The sequence below is a fragment of the Meles meles genome, chromosome 11, assembly GCF_922984935.1.
Source record: "Meles meles chromosome 11, mMelMel3.1 paternal haplotype, whole genome shotgun sequence".
NCBI classification, from domain to species: domain Eukaryota; kingdom Metazoa; phylum Chordata; class Mammalia; order Carnivora; family Mustelidae; genus Meles; species Meles meles.
The window spans coordinates 89,060,976-89,075,096 of NC_060076.1; the positions used below are offsets into that span (position 1 = coordinate 89,060,976).

Sequence of the window (14,121 nt, forward strand, 5' to 3'; positions counted from 1 at the left end):
GGACTGGCCTGCCGCAGACACTCAGCAAATCATAGCTGAAGGAGGGAGTTATCTGTCCTTGTCACCCAGGTTCCTGGACACCCTGTCCTGTAGGTAACAAAGGCTGCTCTCAGCCAACTTTGTGTCACCATTCATAGCTTTGGATTTGAGGCTCATGACAAGCAGACTACCTCCGCTGCCCCTGAATTATCTTCCCTCTGATGATTTCGCACAAATGCCATTTCTCCGTGGAAGCTTCTCCTCACCAGTGGTGAACGCTAGCGTCACAGTGCTTCTGAGTATGCTTCAAATACGATTTTTCAGTATGTATTGAAAGGGCCTCGGCTTGAGGGATCGACATGCCTTAGCATAAATTTACATATCTCATTACTTTAACTAATTAATTATGTCATTACTCTGAGCAGCTGGGCTTGTGGGAGACACAGAGTGGAACTTTTGGTCAGTGTGGTAAATGTAGTGATCACCCTCTTGCAAACACACTTACTGTGGCCCTGTGTTTTAAGTATTTCTGGAAGTACAAATTCCCTAAAATGCCTGCAAGAGAAAACACAACTATCGTGGTTGAGAACATGAGCCCACCTAGGTTTGAATTCCAGGTCTCCCTACTTCCCAGCTGTGGCGCCATGGACAGATGATTGAATCTCTAGCCTTCAGTGTCCTCATCTGTAAAATGGGATAAGAAGGGTGAGTAACTTATAGGCTTTAGTGAGGATGACATGACATAATGTATAAAATGACCAAGCCCAATTTCTTGGCACATAGTAAGTGCTTGATAGTTACTGGCTTCATGGGTATCAACTTGGCAAAAAGGAGACTGGGTATGCAAAAAATGCAGTTTTCTATTTCAGTTCCTGACTCTGAATGCTGTGTACTGGGTTGTGGTAAGGGGTGGGAAAATCCACTTTCTCCTTTGGGGTTGGTTGGTCCTAGGCAGGTCTGCAGAGAGAATGCCTGTCGTTTCCTCTGGCAGAGGTCAGTAGAGGCCTTTGACCAACTCTGTCCCCACCTGTCTTCCACAGAGGCTGATCCCCAGCTCCCTCTGCTCCCCTGCTGGTCCCTGTATCTTCATGGTCTTCTCCTTAGCTGGCCTGCAGGTTCCCCAAGAAACTTCTGTGTCCCCTGTCACAGTCCATGGGAGCCAGGCTGAGCTGGGGCTGTCTCTGGTCTCCTCCACCAAAGTATATCCTGTTGCTTCTCTTCTGCCTCCTTTGTCCCTGCAGCCCAGGATATTACATAAGCCCAGCACCTTCCAGAATCTCAGAGAAGGAGGAGGGCCATGTTCTCCCAGTTCTTTGCTTTGTCCTCCGTCCCCAGAACATCACTCAGGTCTCCACCACGACCAGGGGTGACGTGGGCGGGAGGAGGGAGGGCAAGCCGCATCCTCTCTGATTTTATGTCCTTTTGCCCCTCGAGCGAGCTGGGCATTGCTTCTCCTCTAACGTGGCGTCCTCACATCGAGTCTGGTATATGGTTTCAGGGTGATGAAAAACTGGTTTTGTTAGTATTTCCCTTGGTTCTGGCCGTGTTTCCCATTGCGCCAGTTCGAATCAGAGTCTGGAGTGTTTGTTTCATTGGTCCCTGGTTCGGGGAGTAGAGAGCGGTTATCTCCCTGGGCCAGTGATTCCAAATAGACCCTCGTAAGTCACCACCGCGGAGCTGCTGGGCTCGTCATCCCACTTACACCACTCGCTCTGGTTCTTTCACTTCCTTAAGACAGTGGTTCCTGTTTTGGGACTTCACAGACAAAAAAAAAAAAAAAAAATAGTTGCTTAATTGCAACTCTTTATTTTATCAACTAGAGAAACATCTCTGTCGAATCACCGTCTTCTCCTGTCATTTCTTTTGTCCTTTCCCTCCCCCACTGCGCGTGGATAGAGTCAGCAAAACAAGACAGTCCTATAAAAGGGAGTACGTTGAGGCCTGTGCAAATGCTGCCAGTTGCCCCCAGTTTTCTCATTTAACTGCAGTCCCGGTGAAACCGTCCTCCTGCCCAGCATGAGTCGGTTCAGAAACATCTGGAAATCACTGCAACCAAGTCTGGCTCACCGTGGGATGCGATTATGTATGAAGTGTTTTCGAGAATCAACATATAGGATAAGTGAGGCCAGAGGAAACACGGCGCCTGAATAGTCTAACAGGAGTGCTGCGTTTGCCCGGGTTTCGGGAAAATTGCCTCCATGCGTGACTTCACTGTATTTGGGTAGACATGGCCTCAGAGAGCTTTTGCAGGGGAAATTATAAAATTCAGCAAAGCCTCATGATCTCATTTTGGATCTCCTTAGGATTCCTCATCAAGATGCAATTAAGCAGAGAAAAATTCTGCCTTGGGCTGTGATTTGGGTGCCTCACCGTGTTCTGACTTGACTTTCCGTGCTGTGTCTCTTTCCGTATCACTGCCTCTGACTCTGACAGCCCCTCCGAGGATGGCGCGGCTGAGTTGTGCCCTAAGAGCCAAGTGCTTTGCCAAGTGGAAGGGGCAGGCCCGGGGCGCGCCAACTGTGGCCGTGGTGCTTTCCCTGGAAACCCCGTGGGAACCTCCTTCTCCTTCTCCTTCTCTCCGCAGCCTCAGTTTTACGACCCAGTGGAGCCGGTGGACTTCGAGGGACTTCTGATGACACAGTTGAACAGCCTGGATGCGGAGCTCGTCCAGGAGCTGGGGGACTTCACCGAGGACGACTTGGATGTGGCGTTCACGCCAAAGGAATGTCGCACTCTGCAGCCCTCTTTGCCGGAGGAAGGGTAAATCGGTTCCCTAAACTGTAGATGTCATTGTGAAGTTGTGACTGTTACTGGTGTGGAGGGGAGACGCCGTAATTCTGGACTTCTGTTGGAACTCACGGTACTCCCGTCCATTAAGGTGGACAGGATGCTGACTTGTTACTGTCGCCTGTGATAGTTTTTAAATCGTTTCAACCAGAGGCTTTAAAAAGGCACGTGGGGGCTAAACCACTTAAGGGGACACCCAAGGACAGGAGGAGGGGACAGGTGGAGGCCTGGGAGCCTGGACTGCCCGGGTGTCAGCTCAGCGACCTTGGGTGACTCACCTGAGCTCCCACGAACCTCAGTGTCTCCATCTGTAAAAATGTCCAGTGTTTCAATAAGAATCAGTGAAATGATTCAGAAGCATTTGAATTGTTTCCACCAAAGAGCCTGGATCAAGTCACAGACTCGTTCAACCCACATTTTTTGAGCATCTACTATGTGCTGGGAACCGGCATGCATAGATGAGTAAGGCAGCCTTCCTTTCTTGGAAGAGAGTTTTGCCAAGTGGGGAGACAGTGGGGAAAGCCCGGTGGAGGGAATATCTGAAGAGCTGAGTTGAACTTGAGTTTCCGCGGTGGGTCCGTCAGGGTGTTTTCAGGCGCGGGCATTAGCTCTTGGTAGCAAACAATGAAATTGCCTGCCAGTGAAGCTCTTGTGACTTCCATGGTGGAAAAATCAGTGCCTCTTTAAAAGTGTCGGGTGAAGTTTTATTTACATTAATTTTCAAAACAAAATCAAGATTCACGTCTCTCTTGGACATTTTCTACTTCGTCACCTTCCCCAAAAATAGTCCCCAGAAGGAGGTCATGAAACACGGCCCCGCCCCACTGCTGTGCAATACATTCTAGTTCTGTTTTGGATTTTTTTTTCCATCATAGTTTAAGGATGTGGGGTGACAGAGATACGGTATTATCGTGAGTCTTTGCTCACCTATTCTGGTAGCTCTTTTTCACATAGGAGAGCTTGTCACGTGCTCAGCTCAGACTGTTTTATTAGAAATCCTCCCGCCCCAGAAAACAAGCAGTGGGAAACATTTCTCCCATTGTCAGCCCATTTATTCAAGTGTAACTTTCCTGTAGGCAAGCTCTGTTTTTTCACCGTTGACAAAGAATCATTGCCTATCACTTCTTCGTCTCAAATTTATGGTTACTTATTTCATCATTTTCAAATGAGGTCAGAGTCTTGGAAAATCCTGTTTCAGATACTTAAAAAAAAATGTAGAGGTAGGATTTTTGAATTTTGATGAAAGAGGCAGGTTTTCCCTTAGCATCCGTTATTTAGTATAGTATTGCCTTGTGATCACGATTTCTAGCTCACCCTGTCGGTCCGATGACTTTAAAACAACTCCTGCTATTTCAATCATTGCCCAGAAGTCTGCCATTATAATCAAAAGCCAGGAAGGCCTCGGCAGCAGCAGCAGCAGCAGAAAAACAGCAGCTGACCTCCTGGACCCAGAACTTCGTGGGGAGCTCTGGCAGTGTGGTGGCTGGAAGCCTATACTGCACAGATCCACGGCCTGGGTTTAAGTCCCTGCTCTTCCCCTGCTGGGTGACTTTCAGCCGGGTCCTTCTCATCTCCTTCTTCTGCAAAATGCAAATAATAGTGCAAGCCCATGCCCTCAGGGACTGGTTGAGAACTAGCTGGATTTTTTTAAAACGAGAGAAAAAATGCATACAGTGGTTATTGCAGTATCTAATGTATAAGAAATGGGTCGGAGGCATGAACTATGGCCAGACACGCTTCTAAAACCTTCCGTGCTGACTTCATCCTCATCCCAGCTTTCTGAAGGAGGCACTCCTCTATGAGTAGTGCTCTAAGAGGAGAACCCTGAGACAGAGAAGGATCGCCCCAGGCCATGTAATTAATAAGGGGCGGGGCCAGGGTTTGGGCCGTCAGTATTTAGCTTGTAGGATTTTGACCCATTCATCTCTAATATCGAAACACTTGGAAAAACAGCCAAAAGCTTCGCTACTGTGTGGAACTGGTTATTTGAAGACTCTGATGCATCTGGAGGGGGTCTCCCATGGCACAGTCTTCTGCAGGTAGGACAAGAACTGCCCGGATTAAGAATCACCAACGAAAGAAGCCAGGATCCAGTCCTCAAAGCACAAGACAGACCTTCCTCATGGCTTTCCAAAAGGGAAACCTGCGCGTCCTAACAAGGTTACACATGAGCAAAAATTAGGCCCAATTGCCCCTATGAGAAATTGGTATTTATGCTTATTTTTCTGGTTCTGTATGTGATTACAGCTAGTTCTCCCTGTCTGATGTTGGAATGCCTTTAAGGGATGGGTGTAGTTTAACAGGATTCTCTGTAATAAAGAAAACCCACAGAGCATCAAATGGCAGCGTGTTTGTCTCGTAGAAGTAGAAATGCTATTGCCTGAGGAATGCTTCAGACACTTGATGAATGGGGAGGAATGCCCCTGGCGTTCTCAGTTGATACGGAATTGAATCATGCTGCTCTCCTTGGTTATGATAAGGGGTTGTTTTGTTGTCTTTATCAGGTACTAACATGATTTTATGTCATTTTCCACCTCATTAGGGTTGAACTGGACCCTCATGTCAGGGACTGTGTTCAGACTTACATTCGGGAATGGCTAATCGTGAACCAAAAGTAAGCTCCTTTTTCTTTTCTCTTTATATATATACACATATATTGTTAGCTTTTACAATTGCTTTTTTTTTTTAAAGATTTTATTTATTTATTTGACAGAGATCACAAGTAGGCAGAGAGGCAGGCAGGGAGAGAGGGGGAAGGAGGCTCCTTGCTGAGCAGAGAGCCTGATGTGGGGCTGGATCCCAGGACCCTGGGATCGTGACCTGAGCCAAAGGCAGAGGCTTTAACCCACTGAGCCACCAAGGTGCCCCTACAATTGCTTTTTAATGAAAAATTTCAAGGGGAGTTTCAGGTTTACAGGAAAACTAAATAGAGAGTACTGGGAGTTCTGGTATACCCCCTTCAAACAGTTCCCCTTATTGTTGACGTCTTGCAGTTTGGGTGCTTTAGTGGGTTTGGGTTTTGGTTTGGTTTTTGGTTTGGTTATTGCACACATGCCCACATGACTGTTCCAAAAAAACTTTAGCAAGAAGGCGAATTTGTAAGTACAAAATTCATGAATAATAAATGCGGATTGACTTTATCTTGTCCCCTATTCAGACACCTGCTGTAGGCTCTGTATTACCTCCTCTATCAAATATCGACTCTGCCTGCTTGCCTTTCAAGGGTTTTAATAATCTGGTCCCACTCTATGCGGGCCAGATCCACTTCCTTTCTGCTGAGCCTGGCGCTTCTTCCTCCCTGTTTGTCCTCATAACCCACTCAGTCCTACCTCCACACCTGGGCCCTTGCTGTACCCTTCTGGATGTGCCCTCCCCTCTTTCCCCTGTCCATCAGATCCTACCTATGGATTCAAGGCCAGGACACATTTCTTTTTTTTTTTTTTTCTTTATGCAGCCTCCTCTGGCTGATTCATTCTTTCTTGGATGGACCTTACTTAAGATACATGATACATTTGTTATCACTGATAAGCCCATAGTGACATATTATTATCAACTAAAGCCCAGAGGTTACATTAGAGCTCATCTTTTATATCCAAGGTCCTACAAGTTTGACTTATATAATGCTGTGTATCTACCATCCCAGTATCATACGGAATAGTTTCCCTGCCCTAAAAATCTCCTGTGCTCGCCCACATTCATCTCTCCCTGGCAACCACTTACCTTTCTACTGATGCCACAGTTTTGCCTTGTTCCTTCACTTCTCTTTGTGATCTGAGAGCTCATTTCTTTTTTTCGCTGACGAACATTCCACTGTGTGGATTTATCACAGTTTGGTTAGCCATTCACCTATGGAAGGAGAAAGTTACGTTTTAAATATAAAGAAGAGGACTTTTTTGTTTTGTTCCCATTCTGACAAATTCGGGGTGGGGGGGATTAATGAAGTGAAACTCGGCCTCAGATTCAAAGGTAACATTTAAATTTGTGACCAAGAAATAAATAACTTTCTAAGCTTCCCATCAAAAGGGCCCTTCTCTCCTGGGTTAGCCAAATGTTCTACCACATTGTCTTGATGTTGTGTCTCTACGTCAATAACCTGGACAGTACCATCCCATGAGAAACATGTAGACACACAAGAATCCTCAGCCTGTGTGTGCGAATGAGTTGGGGACCAGGGCGGGGAGTGTGTGCGGACTGAGGACACATCCCAGTAGAAAAAACATCAGAGAGCCTCTGTCAAGACATAAATAGTGAAATTCTGCTCTCCTCACCTCTCTTGTACTGCTGGAAGAATTGGTGTTCTATGGGATAAAGAGTGAAAGACGGTGGGGTTGGGTTTTATCCAGGTCCCGGAAGTGTGCCAGTGAATTTGTGCCGATGTTTTTTGGAGCAGAGTCAGTAAGCATAGTTTTTCAGTAGCCAAGCAAGAGAAAGCAGAGCTTGTAAACAGTAATTAAGAGAAAGTTAGATGCTAATCCATCATGTATTCTAATTTCCAACATGAATGGAAAACGAAGTTTGCCAGGTAGTCAAGGAAGATTATGCTTGGCCGGTAATAAATAAAAAATTTCAGAACAAGTTGTTCTAAAGCTTTTAAATGTTGTAATTAGAGATACTTTCTGGATATTAAGGTTCTAAAAAAAGTCTGAGAAGGAACAATAAATAGAAAGGTCTGTTTTACTACATTTGGTTTCTATTTGCTTCTTGGGGCACTATTCTTTTTTTCATTCCTCATGGCAATTCCCGTTGGAATATTCTTTTTTTTCCCCTCTAGGTTGCACAAATTTAAAAGAAAAAAGAATTCCTTTGGAATACTTATTTTAGAAATTTTAGAGTTTCTAGGGAAACAAAAGGGGAAAAACCCACTCAGTTTCCTATAGACAGATAACTGACATTGACATTTGATACATTTGATACATAGCCTTCACATCATATTTCGTTTTATCTATATTTATACAAAAACTAAATCAGATTATGATACTATTTTGTAGCATGATGCTATTTTGGTTTTTTACAGTAACTGGTGATTATCTCTGTTTGCTATTAAACATTTTTCCTCAACCCAATTTTTAATGGTTGTATGATATATTTACATCAAAATTCATTTAACCAATTTTACTGTTTACACAAGTCCCTGTTTTTCAGGATTATACCCCAAAACAGTAACATCCTTGTGCACAGCTATGATTTTTTTTTCCTTCAGAATAAATCCATAGAAAAGGAATTTTTCTATCTAGGGTTATGCACAAATTTAAGGATTTGGGAATAATATAACAGAAAAATTATCAACAATATGTGCACGAATCCTCGAAAATATTGGATCTTTTAATAAATTTCCAATTTTACTTGCAAAGAGACTATCTTTTATCTGCATTTTTTGATTATGAAATTGGGGAATCCTTTGTCCATATATTAAGTTGGCCCACTTGTAATTTTTCCTTCATGTTCCTGTTTATTCCTGAAATTTGTGCGGCTCTATTAATGTATTTGTTTGGGCTTGTTTATCTCCAGGACTACCTTTATTTATTAGGGATATTAATTATTTGTCCCGCATATATTACAGATTCCTTTCCCAGTATGTTCTTTGTCTTTCAAAATTGCTTCTAACATTTCTAACATTCAGATTTATTTACGTAATCAAATCTGTATTCATAATTTTCCTTGTAACTTCCATTTTTGCTGTCATGCTTTAAATGTAATTCACAGGGGCGCCTGGGTGGCTCAGTGGGTTAAAGCTTCTGCCTTCGGCTCAGGTCATGATCCCAGGGTCCTGGGATCGAGCCCCGCATTGGGCTCTCCGCTCTGTGGAGAGCCTGCTTCCTCCTCTCTCTCTGCCTGCTGCTCTGCCTACTTGTGATCTTCGTCTGTCAAATAAATAAATAAAATCTTTTAAAAAAAATAAATGTAATTCACAAACCTGATATTAATTACTGGGAATTTTAAGTTAAAATGTTAATCCACACCATTAGTCACGTGATTGCTGTTCTGTTCCCTTTAGAGTCTCTATTTGTTTTTATCTCTTCTGTAGCAACAATGATTATTCATATATTTATTTTATTCAAATTTTTGTGTCTTTTCCCCCCCATGAAACAAAGTGGTATCTTCTTTAACTTTATCTTTGGCAACATGCTGGGGCTGGGAGTTGCCCTTGGTCCTGTCCTCTGCATGCTTGTATAATGGGCCAGTTCCCTTCCAAGAAATTCGGTAGAAGTGTGCAACTCTAAAACTCATTGTCAGTTTCTGGAAGCTTTGACTGGTGTTTTAGAGAGGAAGCACCTTTTTCTGCTCCACTGTTTGATCCTTTAGTACTCTGAATTTGATTCTCCAGACATGAAAATACATCCCTAGCACACACTCCTCCCAGAGATCATTCTGCCCCATATGTACCTGTAATATTTTATTCGTGGGGAGAATCCAACATACTACAATACACCATTGCCAGACATCTCCCAACCCTGCATACATTTTCAGCTCAATTGTTTCCTATGGGTTGTTTCCTTTTTTTTTTTCCTTTAAGACTGTTTGTTTGTTTGTTTGTTTGTTTATTTATTTATTTATTTGTCAGAGAGAGAGCGAGCGAGAGCGAGCGCACAAGCAGGTTTCCCACTGAGCAAGGAGCCCAATGCAGAACTCGATCCCAGAACCCTGGGATCATGACCTGAGCCAAAGGCAGCCGCTTAACAGACTGAGCCACACAGGCGTCCCCCTATGGGTTGTTTCTTAGTCATTGCTGAATGATGGTAGAAAGAGAAAGGCAAGGCAGGTGGGGTTTCTGGTGTCACAAAGGAGTGCAACCAGGAGGAGCCTGGCCCTGGCTCCATCCATAAGCCACTACCATGAAGAAGGAGCATTCAGATTTCTGGCTCATGTAGACCCTGATTGCTCAGGGCCTGGCAGGAAGGACAGTACACAGTGTCTGTCTTCCTGTGAGTTCCCCTTTGTGGGGACAAGGAATGGGACATCATTCTGCCAGCTCCATCTATTCCACAGAGATTCTGTCCAGGTTCAGGTGTTACTTTGCTCATTTGGGTGAGTTTCCACTTGTTCTGGGTCTTCTTGAGCAGGGTACTGGGAAGTTGGAGAAGGACGCTATGGGCATGCTGGCCAATTGCTGCTTAGTGATTAATTGGCTCTCCTTTGAATCTGTCATTTTATGTGTCAAATAATACATGCTCATTTTGAAAGAAACCAAGTCATGCGGAAGTGTGTTAAGTAAAAGGCGGTCTCTGCCTCACTTCTCGCTCGCTCCCTGCCCTTCCTTCAACCCACCCTTAACGCATGGATATTGTTGCTATACAGGCTTCCAGAGTTCATCATACCCTCACCAACATATAGATGGATATTTGTATTTTACATAAATATTTTGTATGTAAGTACACATTTATAAATACGTATGTATGTTGCATATATAAACACAAAATACTATTTTTTCAGTAATATCTTTTTTTAGGATTTGATTTTTTTAAAAAAGATTTATTTATTTATTTGACAGAGACAGAGATCACAAGTAGGCAGAGAGGCAGGCAGGGAAAGAGGGAGAAGCAGGCCTCCTGCTGAGCAGAGAGCCCAATGTGGGGCTCAATCCCAGGACCCTGGGATCGTGACCCGCGCCGAAGGCAGATGTTCAACAACTGAGCCACCCAGGTGCCCCTCAGTAATGTCTTTGACATTCCTTCCATGTCAGAGATCTATCCCCCCTGCCTGGTATTCTAGGGGTGAGGTGAAGGGATGTATCATTAAGTTACCAAATCTTTCTCTATCGATGGACATTGAAATTGTCTCCAACTTTCACAGTCGTAAATAATATCACAATAGACATCTAGGCACACTTGCCCCGACACATGCGTGTGAGGATTTCTGTGGGTAGATATGGAGTCCGGGCACAAGGCATGTCTTCCTAAGGACTGCCAGATTTTTCTCCGGGAAAGCTATACTGATTGACTCCATTACCATCTGGGTGTGAAACTGCCCTGTCCCCCCATATCCTTTCCAGTGCTGGATATGATTGATCAAAATAAAATATGAATTCCTGAACTTGTATTCTTGTTCCTGTAACTGGATGCTACTCTATTTACTTTCTGAATATTGTTTCTGTCATTGAGTTTTCCCTTATCTTCCCTGAAGTCCCAGTTCAATATACGCTTATCATAAACCACCTGACTTCCTACTCCTAGGTATTTATCCAAGTGAACTGAGAACCTCTGTTCCTATAAACATCTATATGCAAATATTTATAGCACTTTTATTTGTGTTTGCCAAAAATCAGAAACCGTCCAAATCATATGCAATGTGGTAATGGATAGCCAGACTCTGGTACGTCCATACAGCACAATGCTACTCTGCAGTAAAATGGAACAGATTCCTCATGCATGCGGCAATACAGATGACTCCCAGTTGCATCATACAATGAGAAAAAAGCCAGACAAAGAAACATAATGCGTGATTCCAACTCTGTGGTGTTCTGGAAAAGGCAGAGCTGTGAGGACAGAAAGGAGATCAGCGGTTGCTGGGGCCTGCGGGTGGTGAAAGGGAAGGACCGCAAAAGGTCATGAGAGACTTTTGAGGTGTTGCCACTGTTCTAAATCTTGATTGTAGTGGTGGTTACACAACTCCATGCATTTGTCACAACTCACTAAGTGTCATCTAAAAAAGGATGAATTGTAATTGGGCCCTAAAATCAATGGTTAGAAATGTAAGATAGTTCCTGACATTATTTAGTTACTCGCTAAATGGAAGACCTATTACTTTGCTATGGTTTTATTTCATTATTTCACAGAATGGTGATTTCTCTGGAGCAGGAGTAAATGGTTTCAAGTCCAGGCTCCCCCACTTACCTGCTGTGTGACCTAAGACAAACTATTTTTTGTGTGTGTGCCTCAATTTCCTAATCAGGAAAACAGGAATTAGAACAGTGTCTACCACACAAGTTATATTATATGCAATAAATAAATTAACATTTGCAAAGTACTTAGATATCTTGGCCCATGGTAATAGATTAGCTACCACTTACGATATTTTAAGAATAGTACTACAGAATATGGCTCACTTGTCCCTGCCCAGTTGACAAATAACTTCAATTAGATGTTAGTAAGATTATACGCAAAGGAAAAAAACAAGGGACAACTCAGTGTTATTGAAGATTTCTTTTCAATTAATGATTCAGGGTAGATTTCCCCTCAAAAGCACTATAATTTCCATATTCTTGAAATACAGATAAAGTTTGGAAAATCAGAAGGCTTTAGGGTTTATCTAGTTCCAATTCAACCCATCCAAAATATTCCTTTCAAGTGAAATAAGATCTGAAAACTTCAGATAAAGCACTTATATTAGCCTGTCCAAGGAATGAACCAAAAATTCTACCCATTTATTTTAATGTACTGTGGTGGGGGGGACTGCTTTCCTCTGGAAGACCATACTTAATGAAGCCATTTCACCTTCTATGGACATCTCTGTCATCCATAACCATGCAGTCAACACTGATTTAGTTAGCTCTTTTATTCCTCAATTATCTCCTTGCTGATATTACATTTCTCCGTAATATCTAAGGATAGTCTTTTATGTCCTTGCTATCTGTGATAATGGCTTTGAATCCCACGTAGGGGGCAGGGGAGTGGAGTAATGGCCACTTGTGTTCCCTCCCACGCTCATAATTCTATAGAGCATTTGCCACTCAAGTTCTGTAATTGAGGCTTTTAAATCAGACAAAGGATGCTGCCTATGACGGAAAGAGGAAAGTTCTAGAGTTTCTTTTTCACTTGATAAGATTCGACTGCAAACTACGTGATCTCCTTTTGAAATACGTTTTCCTACTTGACATGTTTGTGGTACTTAAAATAGAAGATGCCTTGAATGGCTTCCATTCCATCCTTCATGTCTAAAAACATAAACATCATAAAATGTGATGTCATTTTCTCTACATGACTTCTGGAAATGACCCTTGATCTAACAAATAGAATGGGGCCATGGTTGCATATTCATCTCATCTCATTTCCAGATATTTGATAATTTTGCTTGGACTGATGTTTGCAGGCATCTTTGGAGTCATGTTAAATCCTTAAGCATTATTTCCTCTGCCATTTTCTCTCTATGAACTAAAGAGTGATTCACTTATGTTGTGTTTGGTGTCTTGGAGGAAAGTCGAGCTCTTAAGTAATTAAACTTGTTCACATGTTAGTTATTCTTGGTGTATTATCCACAGCGACAGTGAAACATTTCATGAGAGTTATGAACAACGTCGTAAAAGCCCTTAGACTTTGTCTTTCATCCTGGGTGATTAAAATAATTCTGAAGGAAGGTCGTGCTCAAGGAGAGCTGGGACATCAAGGAATGGGGTATCACCTGTTTTATTACTCCATATTTTACTCCCAGTGAACTGGTAAACAATTAAAATTCAAACACATCAGTGCATATAATTCAGTTACTCCCAAAACACCATAAAAATGTCTCCCTGATCAATAATTGCTTATTATGACATGCATTTGTTGTGCTGGCTGCTAAAGCATTCAGCTCTTTGCTTTCTCAGAGTATAGAAAGCAAGCAAGGCTCGTCAGCCTGTGCAGTTATAAAGAGCGATCCGGCTGTGGAAATCACTGAGCCACTCCCGAGCTGTGACACACGCCCTCCCATCCCCACCAACCCGCACCGCGCTGAAGCCCCAAGGCCAGGGCTTTCACAAAGCCTACCCTGACCTGGCTGGAGGAAATGGCTCCCTTCTGTGAATTTTCAAAGCCTGCTGTTTGTATTTCTCTTGGGAACTCTTGTCATACTCTACACTGGATTCTTTTTTTTTTTTTTAAGATTTTATTTATTCAAGAGAGAGAGCATGTGAGTGAGAGAAAGCAAGGGCAGGGGGCAGGGGCAGAGGCGGAGGGAGAAGCAGGCTCCCCACTGAGCAGAGAGCCCAACGTGGGCCTCAATCCCAGGACCCTGAGATCATGACCTGAGCTGAAGACAGACGCTTAACTGACTGTGCCACCCAGGTGGTCCTCTTGTAGAGAGCCTCTTGCATTCTGATGACTTATCTGAATGTTTCTCTCCCCTATTAAATATGTATTTCTCGCTAGACTATGACTTCACGGAGGACAGGGACTCCCTTAAAGCTGGGATTTTTGTGCATTCCTTTTTGGTGCCTTATTCTCAGGAGATAGTTTATAGACATATGTTGAATGGGAGAATGAATGAAACGTTAGCAAGCAAACATCCATATCCTGTTCCTTAAGACAAGTGTTCTTGGACCCAATGGCATCTTTTTGTGTAATGAATATTTTAAATACCGTCTTTGTCACCCATGAACTTTCTCATTTTTGAAAGTTCATAAAATGTCCCAACTGATATATAAGGGAGAACTATAAGAAGCAT

At 43.1% G+C, this 14,121-nt stretch overlaps 1 protein-coding gene across 2 annotated transcripts in view; it reads left to right on the plus strand.

Moving 5' to 3' along the window:
* The window catches only part of DOCK8 (dedicator of cytokinesis 8), a 210,029-nt gene that overhangs the window by 56,665 nt on the left and 139,243 nt on the right, over positions 1-14,121 (plus strand). For both annotated transcript variants that reach the window (XM_046021705.1, XM_046021706.1), the window contains 2 exons: positions 2,564-2,739; positions 5,309-5,380. In XM_046021705.1, the coding sequence (XP_045877661.1) occupies positions 2,564-2,739; positions 5,309-5,380 (248 nt within the window). The remainder of the gene's footprint in view (positions 1-2,563; positions 2,740-5,308; positions 5,381-14,121) is intronic.